The sequence below is a fragment of the Acinonyx jubatus genome, chromosome D2, assembly GCF_027475565.1.
Source record: "Acinonyx jubatus isolate Ajub_Pintada_27869175 chromosome D2, VMU_Ajub_asm_v1.0, whole genome shotgun sequence".
Classification (NCBI taxonomy): domain Eukaryota; kingdom Metazoa; phylum Chordata; class Mammalia; order Carnivora; family Felidae; genus Acinonyx; species Acinonyx jubatus.
The window spans coordinates 29,310,079-29,329,942 of NC_069393.1; the positions used below are offsets into that span (position 1 = coordinate 29,310,079).

Genomic DNA, 19,864 nt, shown 5'->3' on the forward strand with positions numbered 1-19,864 from the left:
CAAGATTCTATTTCTCAAACATGTGCCAAGAAGGAATGAACAAGGATGTTCACTCCTTTTTCATAACAAAACATTAGAAATAATTCAAATGGCAATGGAGGATGACTAAGTAAACTACAGCCTATCAGTCGTATGGACTTAATTACTTGATTTTTATTTAACAGGCACACACACAGTGCTTGCTCTGTGGTGGACTATGCTCTGAGTGCTTCACAGATATTACCTACCTAACTGGGAGGCAGCAGAGCACAATAGTTAAGAGCATGGGTGTGGAACCACGTTGGATCTTGGCTTCTCCACTTACTGACTGTGTGACCTTAGGCAAATTACTTAACCTCTCTGGTTTCCTCATTTGAAAAATGGAGATAAAAATAGTACTTATTCTATAGGTATTTTTTATTTCTATGCAATTATATTTGAGGAATATTCTGCTCAGGGAAGAAATGTGGGACATCTGTATTAACTGACCTGGAAAGTCAGTTATCTCTCAGATCGGGGGGATGGAAAGTTAAGGGGGACTTTGTCCTTATCAGTAACACTCTAATTTTTCTACAAAGGCAACACATTGCTGTATGACTGCTGCCATTAAAAATTAAAACACTGGGGTGCCTAGGTGGCTCAGTTGGTTGAGCATCCAACTCTTGATTTCAGCTTAGGTCGTGATCTCACGGTTCACGGGTTCGAGTCCTACATCAGGCTCTGTTCTGGCAGCGCAGAGCCTGCTTCAGATTCTCTCTCTCCCTCTCTCTCTGCCCCTCCTCTGCTCATACTCTCTTTCTCTCATAAATAAATAAATGAATGAATAAATAAATAGTGAATGAATGAATGAATGAATGAATGAATGAATGAATCACCGATGGGGAAGGTAGCCACATGCAGCTGTCCAAAGTCCTGAATGGTCTATGAGCACGAAGACACAGCCGCTCCTCCTGACCCAGGACACTTGGCCTCTCAGCCTCTCGGAAGTTCTGACAAGTTCATGGATACACAATTAAGAGGCAGGAGGAGACCAACTGATAGCTGGGAGCAAATCCACTGATGGCTGGGGAGAAAAAAGAAAGATTTCTAAAATATAGTATTTTTTGTAACTGCAACTAATAAGAAAGAGCAATTTTTTTTTTTTCAAATCTCTAGTGAATCTCTAATGTTCTATGTACATCCACCAGGAAAGGAATAAGGGAGCCCAGCTTCCCAGGCACCCCATGTGTGTGTGGTTTTTAAAAGAATAATAGTATAATTCAGCATCTGTATTTGTTTAACGTGTGTTTACTTTACAGTGTATGGTGAACATTTTTCTCTAACATTCAATGTTCTCTTACAGCATGATTTTTTATGACTGTTTAACATTTCCTATATCGATGTACAAGATAATAGATGTATATTGTAATGATAGGTTGTCTCTAGTTTTTCACTGTGGAACCATGCTTTGATGGACATTTTGTAGCATTTATCTTTAGTCACATCTTTAAAAAAATTTTTTTTATGTTTATTCATTTTTGAAAGACAGAGAGACAGAGCACAAGCAGGGGTGGGCGGAGAGAGAGGGGGACACAGAATCCGAAGCAGGCTCCAGGCTCTGAGCTGTCAGCACAGAGCCCGACGTGGGTCTTGAACTCACGAACTGTGAGATCATGACCTGAGGCGAAGCCCAACGCTCAACCCACTGAGCCACCCAGGTGCCCCTTTAATCACATCTTAATCGGTCCTTGGTTAAATTAGAAATAGAATCCCTATGATCCAGGCCTTTGTTCTGTGAGGTCATGGCCAGGGAACAGGAGTTGACCCTTGATAAATACAAGCTGCTACAGTTGTTCCCCTTGGCAGTGGACCTTGTCTGGGCATCATGTTCTGGGCCCCGTGATAGGCTGCAGAGATGGAGTGGTCAAAAGCACATGGTTTGGACTAGCAGCCGACCACAGCACTTCGAATCTATTGGATGTTGAGATTGTGCAGTGGTCCCAGCAAACTATTATTGCTGAAATGAACTTCTTCTTCTTTCCTTCAGGGAACACTCATTGAGTGGACCAAAGGCTTCAAGGCCACTGACTGTGAAGGGGAAGATGTGGTGGACATGCTCAGGGAAGCCATCAAGAGGAGAAATGTATGTTATGGTGTTAAGGCTCATGTCTCACCTTGCCCCTTCTCCCTGGTCCCTTTACTCTGCCATCCTGTGCCGAGCCCTGTGACTCCAGCCTCTGCTGCTCCCCCCCACCCCCCCACCTTGAGCTGATGTGGCCCTCCTGGAGCTGATGTGGCCCTCCTGAGCCTGTTTGGCTTGTACATCCTACTTACAATATGACTGCTTCCTTTGTAGGAGTTTGACCTGGACATAGTTGCGATCGTGAATGACACAGTGGGGACCATGATGACCTGTGGACATGAAGATCCTAATTGTGAGATTGGCCTGATTGCAGGTAAGTGGTCAGGCATGTCCCATTAGCCTACTCTCATCATCTCATCTTTTGGTGGTTTCCTTTTATTTATTTAATTTTTTTAAATGTTTCTTTATTTTTGAGAGAGAGAGAGCATAAGCAGGGGAGAGAAGGAGAGAAGGAGACAGACAATCTGAAGCAGGCTCCAGGCTCTGAGTTGTCAGTGCAGAGCCCGATGAGGACTCTGTGAGATCTCTGTGAGATCATGACCTGAACTAAAGTCAGATGCTTAACCAACTGAGCCACCCGGGACTTCCTGGTGGTTTCCTTTTAACATAGGGAAGTACATGGGGACCATTTTTCCATTACACGGCGAGTCTAAAGCCAGCTTTGACCAAGGCAGAGATGAAGTTAAGATTAAGATTCCAGATCTCCTACTTTCCAAATCTTTACTTAATATCTTTCTCCTTAAGGGTCCTAAGCCAATGTTGCCCTTTTGTTGAGGAAGGAGAATGGCATAGAAAGAAATGATTTTCAAAATAGGGCCTTGAGGCAAATTATCCTGGGTGGAAAGAGACCATAGTTGGATCATGTGGGCCTAGGGCTGAAGGAGCCAGATTTTCATGCGGCTCCAATGTACATCTCCTCTGTTATCTGACCTCTTCTGGCTGTCAGGGTGCACAGGGTGGGGAAGAGTTGGAAAGAAGAAGAGAGGTATAAGAGAAGAGAAGGGAGTGGCCTGGCATATAATATAGGTATTTTAGGGACCTTTGGGAGAAGTCCAGCAGTGATTAAGCAGAAGGGTGGATTTCAAGGGGATGACTCCAACTGGCAAAGGGAAGGGGTTTAAACAGATGAAGATGGAGATGATAGGCATCAAGTGACAGGCACAGGTTACTAATGACAGAATCCGGGAAAGTTGTTCCAGTTGGTTGTCTGGACTCCCTGAATGTGAACAGTGGCTAGAACAAGGAGAGGGGGTAGAGTGAGATGCCTTCAATGCCAGCCAAGAGTTTCATCTCCCAGAAACTCTTAACCATTTTGTGACTGTGGGCGGGTTACTCCTTCTGTCTGGACTTGAGTTTCCTCATCTGTGGGAGGGGTCAGGCTAGAATTAGGAGGACAAAGGGGTGAGACTTGCTTGATTGAATATAGTCGCTGCCTGGGCTGTTGCTCGGAGAATAGTTCTGAGACCACGTCATGAGCAAAGGAGAAAGAAGGTGGCCTATGGATGCCAATGTTTACTTTTCTAAGACTAGATAATTCCTCATGGTCCCTTCTAGCTCTGGCTGCTAACTGTGACTACTTGGGAGCTCACTTTGTGTGCCTATAGCTTACAGTGATGATGAGGAAGAGGATGATGATGTGATGTGATGATGACGGTGATGAGGAGGAGGAGGATGGTGTTATCTCAGGGACCCCTTTCCTGGATGCTTACTATGTGGAGGAAGCTTGTGAAGACCATCTCATTTTTTCCTTTATAACAAATCTATAAGGCAGGTGTTATTTCCTTTTTACAGATGAAGAAATTGGACCCCTAAAAGATGAGATACTTGTCTATGGTCGCCTAGTGATGAGTGTTAAGCTGGAACTCATACCCAGTCATATCTGACTCCAAGCCTAAATTCCCATCCACTGTGCTCCTCTGCTTCTTTAGGACTTGGTGATGTCTTTTGAAGACTAAAGTCCCTTCATGATTCCTTCTAGGAACAGGCAGCAACATGTGCTACATGGAGGAAATGAAGAACATCGAGCTGGTGGAAGGAGACGAAGGGAAGATGTGCATTAACACCGAGTGGGGAGGGTTTGGAGATAATGGCTGCATAGATGACATCCGGACGCAATATGACGAGAAGGTGGATGAGGGGTCTTTGAACCCTGGCAAACAGAGGTGAGGAGGGCAGATGTGTGTATTTATGCATGTTGTGCTGTGTATGACATTACCAGCTCTGGGGGAGGGTACTATGTTCATATCATAGACAGTACAGCTTTGTATTTTTATTACAACTCTCCATCAGAGGTCAGTGAAGTGTCTTACTAGAACAAAAACAAAACACAGGGCAAGTTCCCAACAAGTGGAAAGGAGAGGTACCTTTTTCTAATTACCATAAGGTGACATAAGGTCTAGTGGTGGCTTTGGAAGTGATTCAGAGATGGTTACAAAGTCCATTCACCGTGGGCCAAGTGTCACAGAGCAGGGGAATGCTGACTTAGTAGGCCCTCTCAGGGTGGGCTTCTAGTAAATCCAGTTTAGGGGTCAACATCCTCAGCCTTTCAAGAGCTGGCTGCCACTCTGGTGACTTCTGTTGCAGTTGGGGGTGGGGGTGGGGCAGCAAGTGATGGATGGGAGTACTGGTTCTTAGTCATGATGTCATGTCCCACCATGGGTCACAATCACTTGTGAGGTATGTTCCAGTTACTAGTCATACTAAAAATACTGAAAGCAATGAATGATTCTTTAAAAAAAATAGAGTACATTTTCACTTGTGTTTTCATTGAGCTTCTTGATTAAGAGAGAAAGCAGTGGGTAGAATAGAGGTAACATGCTAGGAATTGATAATTAACCCAGGCCCATCCGTGGCAGCAGGTGTTGGCAAACTTTTTCTGTAAAGGACCAGATTGTAAATGTTTTACTATCAGGCCATATGGTGTTTGTCACAATGAAACTCAGTATCTTAATATATACAATAAGATGAAAATATAGATTTATCATGATGATGATATCCACGTGGAGAAGTTGAACAGATAGGACATGTAATGAGATACCTGGGCCACAGATGCCTTGGTAACTAGCGAGCTGAGAACACTGTACAGGAAGATGCTTGGGCAAGGCCAAGACCAGCCTTAATGGTCCTGGTCTTCCTTTGGCACTAGTCTCTATAGCTGAGAGGAAGGTGAGTTATGGTCAGCCCAGCTGAACCAGGGGTTGATCCAAAAAGAAGGAACCTTGTTTCTGAATCCCAAGTTGGGGCATGTGAGTATCATGGCTCTTCTGAAGGGGCAAGTTCCTTCTGACTCAGTTTTGTGTCTGAATCCACTGGAGGCTGACATTTTTAGAGTGAGAGTTTGAGGGGGCAACACATTTGAATTTGCCTTGCTGTCACCATTATTTGTCTAAGTCTTGGTTTCTTAGACTGATGAGGTCCCAAGCAGTTAAGCGAGTACAAATCCAGCACGTAAGTCTCAGGTATACTCAGCTTTCCACTTGACCCTGCAGGAAGTGGCTGTCTAGCTCCACATCACTGTTATTAATACTGTTGCAGATGCCTGTGCAAAGTGTCCGGTCAGTGCCTGTTGGTTACAGAGCCCCGTTTCCTCTTGTTCCTTCCCTCATGGAGTTCATAGCCTGGTAGAAAGGGGGAGGAGAGCCAATATTTTTAAAGAACCCCTGGTGTGTGCAGTTTATTATTTCATGGAGAGAATCTCTAGTGAATCTCTAGATTTCTCCAAATACAAAGCCAAGGGGAATCTAGTAGACCAGATTTACAATACAAAGCCAAGGAGAACGGGCTTTGGGACCTGGCAAGGGACTCACTTTTTGCTCAGTGCCTGCTCTCGCCAGATGCTGGCCTCCCAATACTCTTGTGGGACCAGGAGTCTGCTCCCTGTTTTATAGATGATGGCTTACAGTGCTTGCTCAGGTCGTACGGTTAGTATGTGGGAGAGCTGGGGCCTGGCTTCTTCCTGGTCAACATGGCTCCAAAGACTGGCTTTCTCACATCATGCAGACTTCTACATTGCATTTCTCTGGATCTACAGCCCACTCCGAACCACTCCAAACCAGGCAGTTGTTGGATGCCAATGGGCATACCTTCCATACCCAGACCCCTGGTCCTTTTGTGAACCACTCACCAGTGCTGATTTTCCTGCTCTTACCAATCTTATCTCTATTCTCCAAACAGATATGAGAAAATGACCAGCGGGATGTACCTGGGGGAGATTGTGCGGCAGATCCTGATTGACCTCACCAAGCACGGTCTCCTTTTCCGTGGGCAGATTTCAGAGCGTCTCCGGACCAGGGGCATCTTTGAAACCAAGTTCCTGTCCCAGATTGAAAGGTGATGTGTGAGCAGGTTCACCTGCTTGGTGTGAGAGGCACTGATTAGGAGGTGCTGCTGTCATGCTGGGGTCCAGCAGGCTTGAGATTTAAAAATAAAAACAGTAAGGGCCTGGCTGGACAAGGGGTTTCCTCCTAGAGCTGCTCTGTCTCTCCAGCTGCATCAGGACCACAGGACACAACTGAAGGGCCAGCTGCGTGCCTGGGCCCTGAGGTTCCTAAACTGTTACACAGGACTTAGCTTAGGCTGAAAAATGATCCTCTCTTGTTCCGAAAAAGATGATGTGTCCATAATATGACAGAAAACTCTTTAAAAAAAAAATCACCTATATGCTCATGACCAAATATAGCTGTTTTGATTTTTACATGTTCCCTTTCAAATTTTTAAAAGTGTGTAAACATATTTGCATAATTGCAATCATACTACACATACCATTCTGTATATTGTTTATTCAGTGATTGTACAGGACAATTGTCAGTTATAATTCTGGTTTCTATTTTATGATTTATTATGAAAAGTTCTTTTTGAATTTTTTAAAAAACATTTATTTATTTAGTTTTGAGAGACAGAGACAGAGCACGAGCAGGGGAGGGGCAGGGAGAGAAGGAGACACAGAATGGGAAGCAGGCTCCAGGCTCCAGGCTGTCAGCACAGAGTCTACACGGGGCCCAAACTCATGAATGGCAAGATAATGCTCTGAGCCGAAGTCAGACACTCACTGACTGAGCCACCCAGATGCCCCTGAAAAGTTTTAAACATAGAAGAATAGAGGGAATGGTAAAATGAACTGACTGTTTGCATCCCCACCTTCAATAATGATCAACTCATGACCAAACTTGGTTCATTGATATACTCCTGCTTTTCCCACCCCTAAACTGGATGAATTTGAAACAAATCTCACATTTAAAAAAAAAATTTTTTTTAACGTTTATTCATTTTTGAGAGACAGAGAGAGACAGAGCGTGAGCGGGGGAAAGGCAGAGAGAGGGGGAGACACAGAATCCAAAGTGGGCTCCAGGCTCAAAGTCCCGATGTGGGGCTGGAACCCATGAGCCGCAAGATCATGACCTGAACCGAAGCTGGACGCTTAACCGACTGAGCCATCCAGGCACCCCAAAACAAATCTCACATTTTATGTGAGTTTATCTATAACTGTTTAAAAACTTTTTTAATTTTATTTTTTATTTTTTAAAATTTACATCCAAATTAGTTAGCATGTAGTGCAACAATGATTTCAGGAGTAGATTCCTTAATGCCCCTTACCCATTTAGCCCATCCCCCCTCCCACAACCCCTCCAGCAACCCTCAGTTTGTTCTCCCTATTTATGAGTCTCTTCTGTTTTGTCCCCCTCCCTGTTTTTATATTCTTTTTGTTTCTCTTCCCTTATGTTAATCTGTTTTGTCTCTTAAAGTCCTCATATGAGTGAAGTCATATGATTTTTGTCTTTCTCTGACTGACTAATTTCACTCAGCATAATACCCTCCAGTTCCATCCACGTAGTTGCAAATGGCAAGATTTCATTCTTTTGATTGCCGAGTAATACTCCATTGTGTGTGTGTGTGTGTGTGTGTGTGTGTGTGTGTGTGTGTGTGTGTATACCACATTTTCTTTATTCATTCATCCATCGAGGGACATTTGAGCTCTTTCCATACTTTGGTTATTGTTGATAGTGCTGCTATAAACATGGGAGTTATTTAAAAAAAATTTTAATGTTTATCTATTATTGAGAGACAGGGTATGAGTGGGGGAGGGATAGAGAGAGAGCTAGACACAGAATCTGAAGCAGGATCCAGGCTCTGAGCTGTCAGCACAGAGCCACACAAGGGGACTCGAACTCATGAACCGCAAGATCGTGACCTGAGCCGAAGTTGGACACTTAACCAACTGAGCCACCGAGGTGCCCCTATAATTATTTTAAAATATGTTTATAAAATATTAGTTCTTTAAAAAAAAAACATAACCACATTACCATCACCACACCTAAAATAGCTAATGATAAACCTTAAACTCAAAATATCCTGCCAATGTTTCTATTTTCCAAATTGCCTAAAAATAATGGTTTTTACAGTGCATTTGTTTGCATCAATATTCAAACAAGGTCCAGACAGGTCATTTGGTTGAGATATATATATGTATATATACATACAAAACAGAAGAGACTCATATATGTATGTATGTATATATATATATATATATATATATATATATATATATATATATATATAGTGCAACAATGATTTCAGGAGTAGATTCCTTAATGTCCCTTACCCATTTAGCTTATCCCCCCTCCCACAACCCACAATAAAAAAAAAAATATATATATATATATATATAAAGATTTTAGAATCTTTTTTAATATATAAACTTCTCTTGTTTCCCCTTGGAATATATTGGATGAAGAAACTTATTTTATCCTAGAAGTTTCCTGTGTTCTAGATTTTGCTGGTTATAGCATTTAGGATTTTCTTCTCTCTTATATTTTCTACAATTTCATAGTTAGACCTAGATGCATGGTTAGATTCAGTGTTGAGTTTTGGACAAGAATGTTTCAGAAGTGGCATTGAGTTGTCTCTCTTTTGTTTACTTTTATTTTTTTTAAGTTTATTTACTTATTTTGAGAGAAAGAGAGTGGGAACAGGGGAGGGGGAGAGGGAGAGGGAGAGAGAGAGAATCCCAAGCAGGCTCCATGCGGTCAGCACCAAGCCCAATGCGGGATGTGAAATCATGACCTGAGTCGAAATCAACAGTTGGATGCTTAACTGAATGAGCCACCTAGACACTACTGTCTGTCTTTTATGATGTAATTAGTCACTGATGCTTATTGCCAAAATCTGTGATTTCACTTGAGATTGTAAAATGATGGGAAGTTAATGCTAATACTCCTGCAATTTTTAGCTCGAATACTTCTAGAGACTTCCCCATCTCAAGTCTTTGGTGTAATTATCATTTAAAATGGCTGCATAATGTTACATTAGATTGCTATACTATAATTTACTAAACTCTCCCTTTAATATAAGATGTCTAGCTTATAATTTATGGATTTCCGCAGTTCTGAGTAACACCATAATTATTCTTTTTGTGTAATCATTTGCAGCTCACAAATTATTTCCTCAGGAGTAGAAGTATCTGGTTAAAAGAAGCATTTCCCTGTGGACACACTTCTAAAAAGGTGGTTCCATTTTCCACCACCACCAGTTATGTACAAATGTGTCAATGTCACTGCTTTTTTTTTTTTTTCTCCCTACCGGCGCCGTTCCTGTCAAGAGGCTTTGTATTTGGAATTTCTTTCAATTTGCATTCATTCATGTAATTTCCCTGGTCTGCATGGCCAGATGCCAGCAAGCCACAAATCACTTTGGGAAAAACAGAAAACTCTTTAGAAGTGAAAGCAGTGTACTTAGAGAAATCAGATGGACTGTTGTAGGGCCGTTCTTGCTGTCTAAGGAGATGGTGGTGGAATCAGCACCAGCAGCAGCAGCAGCAATTTTGTGTTTCGGAAGTTGTGATAAGCAGATATCCAGCATCCCTTTTTGTCTGCTCTTCAACCTATTAGATTCAAAAGTGCAAGTTAAAAGTCATCACTGTTGATGACCAGAGCGATCCTCTTTTGCTGTGGGGAAAAATGATTTCTTCCTCATGTGCAAGAGATGAGCACATTGACTATCTTTGCTGTGTGTGTGTGTGTGTGTCCTGAATACAAAGGAAGATGTTCTTGGACAAGAGTAAGTTAGCAGGACCTATATGCCTCCAGAAATATTTGCTTCTGCCACACAAAAGGTGTCTGCTTTGGATGCTTTGGTTTCCTATTTCTAGTTATTTTATTTGTTTTTAAACTTCATGGTATAAAAAGAAAATCACATCCAATCTGGTACCAGTTGGGAATGGTAGGTGCTATGCTGTCTGTGGTCCATTTCAAAGCACGTTGTCCAATGGATGCAACAGCGATTCTTGGGTTGTGGGGAGTGTCCTAGGCTTATAGTCTCAGAGTCTGAGTTTAAGATTGCTTGTGGTGTGTGACCTGAGGCAAGTTGCTTCACCTTTCTGGACAATTCCTTTCCTTATAAAAGATAAGTACTCTACTGCTTAACTTCAAGGATTGCTCTGAGGATTGAGCGGGGGAATGCAGATGAAAGAAGCGGGGTGGGGGCACCTGGGTGGCTCAGTCGGTTAAGCGTCCCGACTCTTGGTTTTGGCTCAGGTCATGATCTCACAGCTTCGTGGGTTTGAGCCCCACATTGGGCTCTGTGCTTGGGATTCCCTCTCTCTCCTTTCTCTCTGCCCCTCCTCCACTTACACTATTTCTGTCTCTCTCAAAATAAATAAATAAACTTAAAAAAAATAAAACAGAAAGAACAAGATAAACTGTGAAGGCTGGGACTGTGGAAAGAATTTCAGGTTTTATTTTTTTACATACTTAAAAAAAATCCCTTTTTTTTCTTCCTATACACATATTGCTCATTCAAAAGTAAAAGCAAGAAAATAAGAACCTGCTGGTAATCCTACCAGCAACTGAATAGATTTCCTTCTGCTTTTTTTTTCTATGCAAGGACGCACATTCATGAAAACCAAGATCATATGGCACATAGTATTTTATAATCTATTTTTTCACTTAATATGTCATGAATACTTGCCATAGCATTAAGTAGTCTCATGCAAATTCATCTCTAAGGTTTACAAAGGATTCTCTTGTCTGGCTGTGCCACCATTTACCTGCTGAACCCACTATACAGCCGTATAGATTCTTTCTCAGTTTTCTCTCTTGGTAACATTCTTCTTCTCTAAGTATTCCCTGAGGCAGTCAAGGATATAATTTCACGTTGTTTAGCTTGGGAGTCAGAGCTCTGTAAGTTCACCATGAGAGAATCAGGGTCTAGACTCAAGGCCAGCCTGTCCCCGCGATGGGTGCTTTGCACGTGCATACATGCTCGTGGTCCCACGTGCAGATTCCTGCTCACAAAGGTGCTGATGGTACATTGTATATTAATTTTTTCACTTGCCCACTGAATATACACAGCCCTATGCTGGCTACTACTGAGAATATAGTCTTACCCTCAAGGACATGTAGTCTAGTTGGGAAGAGAAAGCAGGAAATCAGAAAAAGTTAAATAGAAGGAAAGCTAGCTTCTCATCAAACAGCAGGGCAGCAGGAGCTGGCATGCTCAGTGGGAGAGTTTAGACGTGGTGTAAGAAACTGTGTGCTACGCTTTATTTTGTAAAGACGATGGGACTTCCTGGGGGCGGCAGACTTTCTTGAGTCTCAGCTTCTGTGGCATTCTGCTCTAACTTAGCCATTTCTTGGATCATTTTCTCCTCCCTCTGCCTAGGGCATCTGGGACGGGGGGCTGTGAGCCATGTGGAGCAGGTTCCGGGGCCCCCCGAAGCAGGTCCTGACATCCCGCTCTGCTTGTCTGTAGCGATCGGCTGGCCCTCCTCCAGGTCAGGAGGATCCTGCAGCAGCTTGGCCTGGACAGCACGTGTGAGGACAGCATCGTGGTGAAGGAGGTGTGCGGAGCTGTGTCCCGGCGGGCAGCCCAGCTCTATGGCGCTGGCCTGGCAGCCATCGTGGAGAAGAGGAGGGAAGACCAGGGGCTTGAGAACCTGAAGGTCACCGTGGGTGTGGATGGCACCCTGTACAAGCTGCACCCTCAGTAAGTGCCCCAGAGAGGTGGGGATGGGAGGGTGCTGAAGCTGAAAGTGGACCCCATGGCTCTAGCAGACAAGGTGTGAGCCCTTGTGGCTCTGTGTCTTAGTGGTAGGATGTGGGAGTACTCACCATCCTCTCTGAACCCCCTGATCTCCACCAGTAAAAGGCAGGTAGTAATAATCTCTGCCTCATAGGGCCACATGAGGATTGAGTTCCTACATGTACTTGACACAGTGCTCCACAAATACAAGCCATTATTACTAACATATTCTCACCTGACCTCACAGGGAAGTGACGAGAACTGAGTGTTTTGTACAGCATAGAGCGTTTGCCAAGTATGAACTGGTTATAACTTTCTTAGCTCAGAGGCAGTGGACAGAAGGATTGAGAGCCCCATCAGGAAATGTAGGTTTGAATCCTGGCTCCACCATTTAGAAGCTGGGAGGCTGAGGGTCAGTTTCTCACCCTCTTTGAGCCTCAGTTCTTAATCTGTAAAATGACAACAAAAATCTTACCTCATAAGTGGTTGTGAGAATTGAGTTAAAAATTTTTTGATGTTTATTTATTTTTGAGGGATAGAGAGAACGCAAGTCAGGGAGGGACAGAGAGAGAGGGAGACACAGAATCCAAAGCAGACTCCAGGGCCCGAGCTGGCAGCACAGAGTCTGACTCGGGGCTCGAACCCATGAACCACGAGATCATGACCTGAGCCAAAGTCGGACACTTAACTGACTGAGCCACGTAGGTGCCCCGAGGATTAAGTTAAACAGTATCTGTAGAGTGCATGGCACATCACAAAAAGGTCAATGATGAAAGCTATTGTTTTCACTTAATGTTTAACATTTTGTTTTGGTGAAAATGAAAAGTATTAACAAGCTTATAAAAGTTTCCAATCATACTGAAATATATACATGAACATACTATTATTGTAACCCCTGATCCTTAGCCCCTCCTATGGTGATGACTAATTCTCCAAAATCACCGCCTAGTATCTTTTCTTGTTTCCCCCCTCGCAATCGCTTACTTTTGATGTGGTTCCTGCGAGCCTCTTCTCCCTTGAACCAAGACTTGACCAAGGGACAAAAACCACATGATCATTTCAATAGGTGCAGAGAAAGCATTTGATAAAATACAATACCTTTCATGATAAAAGCACTCAACAAACTAGAGCTAAAGGGACTCCACCTGATGAAGCATCTATGAAAAACCCACAATTGACTTCATACGTACTGGTGAAAGACTGGATGCTTTGCCCTTATAATCAGAAACAAGACAAGGGTGCCTACTCTTGTCACTGCTGTTCAACATTGTCCTGCTTTGGCACTGCCTCCACATGGTTGCATGGTTTTTGTCTCTCAGTCCAGACGTGATTCAAGCAGAGGCTTGTCAGACCAGACCAAACATGTGACTTCAAAGGGAAAATCAAGGGCAAGTCTAGCCAGGGCAACTAATCAAGAAAAAGGAAATAAAAAGTATCCATATTGGAAAGGCAAAAGTGAAACTATCTTTGTCTGTAGATGACATGATTTTGTATACAGAAAACCCTTAATAATCTACAAAAAACTATTGGAACTGTTAAACAAGTTCAGCAAGATTTCAGGATGCAAGATCAATACACAAAATCATTGCATTTCTGTGCATTAGCAATGAACAATGTGAAAATGAAATTAAGAACACAATTCCACTTACAACACAATCAAAAAGAATAAAATAATTAGCAATAAATGTCACAAAAGGAATGTAAGATTTGTACATTGAGAAGTAGAAAACATTGTTGAGATAAAACAAAGAAGACCTAAATAGAATGACAGCCTATGTTAATGGACTTAATATTGTTAAGGTAGCATTGCTTCACGAATTGATCTTCAGATTCGACACAATCATGATCAAAATCCCAGGAGACTTCTTTGCAGAAATCAACAAGTTGATCCTCAAATTCATATGGAAATGCAAGGAACTTAGACTAGTTAGAATAGTCTTAAAAAAGAACAAAGTTGGAGAACTCACAATTTTCTATTTGAAATTTACAATAAAACTGCAGTCTCAAAACAGTGTGGTACTGACGTAAGGATAAACATAGAGATCATCGGACTAGAATTGAGAGCTCAGAAATAAACCCCTACATTTATGGTCAAGGGATTTTAAACAAGAAGGTGAAGACCTTTTAATGGGAAAAGAATATTTTTTCCAGAAAATGGTGGAACAACTGGATATCCACCTGCAAAAAAAATGAGGTTGGATTCGTACCTCATCCCATGTACAAAAATCAACTTAAAATGGATCAAAGACCTGAATTTAAGAGATAAAACTATTAAGCTCTTAAGAGAAAACATAGGTATAAATCTTCGTGACCTTGGATTAAGCAATGATTTCTTAAATATGACATCAAAAGCATAAGTAACAGAAGAAAAAATAGGTAAACTGGACTTTATAAAAATTAAAAATTTCTGTGCATCAAAGAATACGACAGAGTGAAAGGCAACCTAGAGAATGATGGAAAATATTAGCAAATCATATATCTGATGTAGGATTTCTGCCTAGAAAATAGAAAGAACAATTACAACTCAACAATTAAAAAGACAAATAACCCATCAACAAATGGGCAAAGGATCTAAATAGGCATCTCTCCAAAGATGTGTAAGTGGCAAATAAGCATGTGGAAAGATGCTCAGTATCATTAGTCACTGGAGAAATGCAAACCAAAACCATGAGGTACCATTTCACACTCCTTAGGATGGCTATAATAAAAAAAGAGTGACACTAACAAGTGTTGATGAGGATATGGCAAAATTGGAGACCTCATACATTGCTGGTGGGAAACAGTTTGGGAGTTCCTGAAAAAGATAGACATAGAGTTACCATATGACCCAGCAATTCCATTCCGAGGTGTATCCAAGAGAACTGAAAACATGTTCACACAAAAACTTGATGATGTTCATAGCAGAACTATTGATGGTAACCAAAGGGGGAAACAGTCCAAATGTCCACCAAGCAATGAGTGGATAAACAAGATGTAGTGTATCTGTACAATGGACTAGTACTCATAAAAAGGAGTGAAGTACTGACACATGCTATAACTCTGATCAACCTTGAAAAATATCGTGTTAATTGAAAGAAGAAGCCAGACACAAAAGGCCACTTACTATACGATTCCATTATATGAGATGTCCAGAATAAGCAAATCTATAGAGATAGAAAGTAGGGGGTCACCTGGGGGTTGGTGTGAATGGGGAGTGACTATTAATGGGCATGGAGTTTCTTTTTAGGATGATGAAAATTTTCTGGAATTAGATAGTGGTGCTGGTTGCATAACTTTGTGAATACGCTAAGAAACACTGAATTGTATGCTTAAAGAAACGAAAGAAAGAAAGAAAAAGAAAGAAAGAGAAAGAAAGAAAGAAAGAAGGAAGAAAGGAAGGAAGAAAGACTTGATTGACCTGTGACCACTAAGCCATTTCTCCTTTCTTCTGGAAAGTTGGGGGCTAACCACCCTGCTGTGCCTTCAAGAAGACCTCAAACTTTCTCCTACTACATAACCAGTAGGGCCCCAGGGAGCATCAGCGGTTGGCCAGAGTCACCCACTGGCTGTGTGATGGAGTCGGGTTCAGAACCTGCTCTAGCATGCTGGCCCTCAGAGATGAACACCACTTGTACCATTCATGGTAACACAGGGTCACAGGACATGGGGCCTAGATGCCCAGGCCTCTGTTAAACATACTTTGACCTCACAGACTGCCCTGGTAATTCAACTTACAAGATGTCCCCTCAAATGGATTTAATATATCAAAGGATAGTTGAGAGAGGCCAACTATGTGCTTTGGGGGAAAATCAATGGAGGGAGGGAAGGATGGATAGGTGAGTGGATAAAGCAAGTAGGATAAAATTATAATTTTGTTGAGTGTAGGCAGAGGGTGTTCAGGCGTTCAGCAAACTGTCCTTTCAGCTCTATAGTAAGTTTGAAATTTTTCAAAATAAACATTTAGGGATTTTTGAACCAAAAAAAAAAAAAATGTGAGGCTGAGAACATGATAGGCCTGGTTCAAGTCCTAATATAACTTACTAGTTGTACAAGCTTAGAAAAATTTCTTAACTTCTGAGCATCAATTTTTTTTATGCTGTGAAAATACTAATAAATGCTTTTAAACTGTTATTACACTTTGCATGTATATTCTGTATGTAAAACACCTAGAATAGCCTCTGGCATTAGTAGTTACTCAACAAAAGGTAAGATTAAAACAGCTATTTAGGAAGAGGTGTATGAAGCTGTTCTAGAGCCTTGAGAAGCAAGCTGGAAGGAACAAACTAGATTGGAATCATTCACGAATATGTTGATCCCTTATGTGAGTGCTGATGATGTTTCTCTCTCTCTCTTTTTTTGTAGCTTTTCTCGGATATTGCAGGAAACTGTGAAAGAACTAGCTCCTCGATGTGATGTGACACTCATGCTGTCAGAAGATGGGAGTGGAAAGGGAGCTGCTCTGATCACTGCTGTGGCCAAGAGGTTACAGCAGGCACAGAAGGAGAAATAGGGACTCCCTCAGGGTTGGGCCCCACATGCCTTGGATACTGACCAGCCTTTCCTCTGGCAGATGAGTCGGTCAGGGCCCAACAGGCAAGCTTCTAGCTGACTTCACATTCTGGATGACCGGAAGAGAATCCCGGGTTCTCGGGTACTCTTAGCATTTTGTTACTCAGTGTTTTTTCCAAGGGCATTAAATGATACCTATCATTGGCATATTTGGGCCAAAGATGGGCCAACTTGTAAAATCAAAGCAGTTGGGCCCGAGAGATCCCCTTTTAGCAAATTTTTCAGTTGAGGCCCAAGCTGCTAGTTCTCTATGGCTTTGGGTCCTGTGGCTGTTGGACTTGAAACATACATGCAATCTGCCCGTGAGGCCTGGCTGGCCGAGTCCCCCACTGGAATGCTTCAGCCATTGCTTATAGTAGATTGGGTCCTCACTTGTGGATGCACACTTGAGAAGGATCGGGTCTCATGTAATAAACTGGAAATCTAATCTAACTTGTCCTTAACCTGTCATGTTGACTTCAAACATGGAAAGAGAACAAAGACTTCGGAGTATCAGCTCCAGGATGAAGAAGGTTGATTTCCAGGCAGCCCTGTAGGAATCTTTTCATGCTTAAAGTGAGTAATGTCAGCAGCCTGTAGGATTGTGCTTCTCCATATGCGTGTGTGTTGGGGAGGGTGCCATTTGGGGCACCCGTTTTCATTTTACATGTGGTTCGTGTTGCTGCTGTTGATAGTTGTTTAAAGGACTGCTAGGTGTATGAAATACAGTAAATGAATAAAAAATGTTTGATTTCCCAAGATTCTTTGCATGAGGTATTAATGTTTCATCTGGGAGACTCGCTTGCTGACTTCATGCTCTGCTGGTGGAATAAGGCACACGTAGAGACAGAAGTTGCTGAGAGCATCTCTCTAGCCCAAACTTCTTACCAACAGGGGGGAATATATGGAATATCTTCCACAATATCTTTAGTAAATTATCCAAATCTCATTTGAATGAATACTTCCAGTGACTGGGCATTTATCACATGATCCTAAAGCTCTTGCTTTTGAACAGCTAAAGCTGACTGAAGGGCCTTTTGACTTCACTCTGACTTCTACCTTGCTGGAACTTGCCCCTCCCACAGGCCCCGCTAGTCTGCATTCTACCCTCCAGAACTAAGTGGAGATGGCCTGTCCCTGACCATTGCCCCAGTGGATGTCCTCTCTTTTTTCTCTCTCTCTCTACCTCCCCTCTCCCCATTAATCTGAGCCACCTGGGACATTCTACCTTGTCACAGAGTTACCTGTAGGCATTTCTCATCTGGACTAGTAGATTGCAAGCTCTTGGTTAGATACGTTTTTGTAGTGCTCCAGGGAAGCCAGGACTTCCCTGCTGTTCTTACTAAATACTTACTAGATGGAGGCGTGATTGAAAAATGAAGTGTTCCAAGAAATTTTCCGTGGAAAAAGTAGAGGCCTTTATCATGGGCTACAGACTGAAAAGAATAATATTCCAGATCATCCAGGTTGATTTTGATGTATGTACTTAATTCCTAGTGATAACTGTCACCATTTGCTGAAGCAGGATGTTCAGACAGAATGGAGGAGGCCGAAGGAGGGTAAGAGAGAGGCCAGCTGGAGCTGGGGACAGATGAAGGAGTTGAGGTTCCCTAGGAAATATTTTTTCACGCATTCAGTGAACACAGATAGAGATACTGCTGTGGGTGGGACCTAGATTTACCAAAGTGAAATTATTTTTTGTATTTTAAGGTTCTACTTCTCGGAAGAGATGTTGTATGGATTCATTAAATTTATTTCTTTGTATTTGGATGTTATGCTTCTTCAGGGAAATGTTTCACTTTATCAGATTTTGTCTTAACCCCAAACCTTGCTGTCCTTGTTATCTTTTCCCAGCTCTCCTTTTCGGTGTTAAGACACACCCAGCCCCCATCCCTTTCTCTCCTAGTTCTGCTGGGTGTCTCTCCCTTTGCCCTCCTGCCTGGACGGATGATCTGGCCCAGATATCCAGGCAGTTGTACGACCACATTCTCCCACACCTGGTCTCTCACCACACATTTGGCAGGTTTGAGGAGGTCACCCAGCTCTGGCCTCCTACAAGAAAGAGAAGCCCCAAGGTATCTAGGCAACCTTGCACATTCTGACTAATTGATAGCATCATAGAATCTTTGAAGCAGAGCAGAACTGCAGAGAGGGCACGCATCCATCTTGCTGTCTTTGGACAGGCCGGCCCCTGAAACACCGGGGGCAATGGAAGACTAACTTCTCCACAAGGTTTGCTAGGCAAGACCAGCAACCACACAACAAGGTAAATTGTCCTCCTGTGGACCCCACAGACTTTTCCTCTTATGAAGGGCATCTTAGTCTACATTTTCTACCCTGTGGTTAGTTTCTCCCAGTAACCTTTTGGCTAAAAAGATCTAATAAACATAGACGTGAGAACTAGATTTTCCCTACGACTCTGACTCTCCAGAACGAGTGACCTCATTCCTATTTGTCTGTCTGTCTTCAGAAATCTTGTTTTCGTTAGCTAGAATGGGTGCCCTGTGAGAACAAGGACTCAGATCTCATTTTTCCTATTTTCCCCAGAGCCTACCTCAGTGGCTGGCGTTGAGTAGCCATTAGATAATCCTCTAAGCGGACGAATGAATGAGTGCTCAAACAAGTTTGTGAATGAATTTATTGCTCTCCTTTGAGTCTTTCCACTATTCAGCCACCCCCAATGGGACCTGAGCCTTATGCACAGTAGATACTCTATAAATGATTGTTCAGCGAATGCCAAGCCCCGTTCTAGGCACTGAAGGCTCAAAGGAATAGAAGCTACCACTCCTGCTTTATTAGAACTCACATGCTAGCAAGGAAGGAAAGACATATAAATATCTGCAGTACAATATGGTCGTAAACAGGAACAAGAGGAGAACACAATTCCTGACCATTTGCCGCATCCTTCAACCTGTGTGAAAATATGTGTGTATGTGTGTGTGTGCATTGGCATGAGTGTATGTGTGCACCATAAACCCCTTTGGCAAGTATGAGGAACCTACAGGTACTTTCTCATAATGCTTTATTTATTTATTTATTTATTTATTTATTTATTTATTTATTTATTTAAAGTTATTTTTTAAAGAGAGAGAGAGAGAGAGAGCACACAAGCAGGAGAAAGGCGGTGAGAGAGAGGGAAAGATGATCCAAAGCAGGCTCCACGCTGACAGTGGAGAGCCTAACGCGGGCCTTGAACTCACGGAACTGCAAGATCATGACCTG

The 19,864-nt window shown here is 42.5% G+C and overlaps 1 protein-coding gene across 1 annotated transcript in view; it reads left to right on the top strand.

Annotated features, from left to right (window-relative positions):
- HKDC1 (hexokinase domain containing 1) overlaps positions 1-17,403 on the top strand; it is a 48,868-nt gene extending 31,465 nt beyond the window's left edge. The window contains exons 13-18 of the mRNA XM_015063370.3: positions 2,006-2,101; positions 2,315-2,414; positions 4,080-4,263; positions 6,275-6,430; positions 11,846-12,079; positions 16,457-17,403. Coding sequence (XP_014918856.1) covers positions 2,006-2,101; positions 2,315-2,414; positions 4,080-4,263; positions 6,275-6,430; positions 11,846-12,079; positions 16,457-16,604 — 918 coding nt within the window. The 3' untranslated portion in view covers positions 16,605-17,403. The remainder of the gene's footprint in view (positions 1-2,005; positions 2,102-2,314; positions 2,415-4,079; positions 4,264-6,274; positions 6,431-11,845; positions 12,080-16,456) is intronic.
- Positions 17,404-19,864: the final 2,461 nt, after the last annotated feature.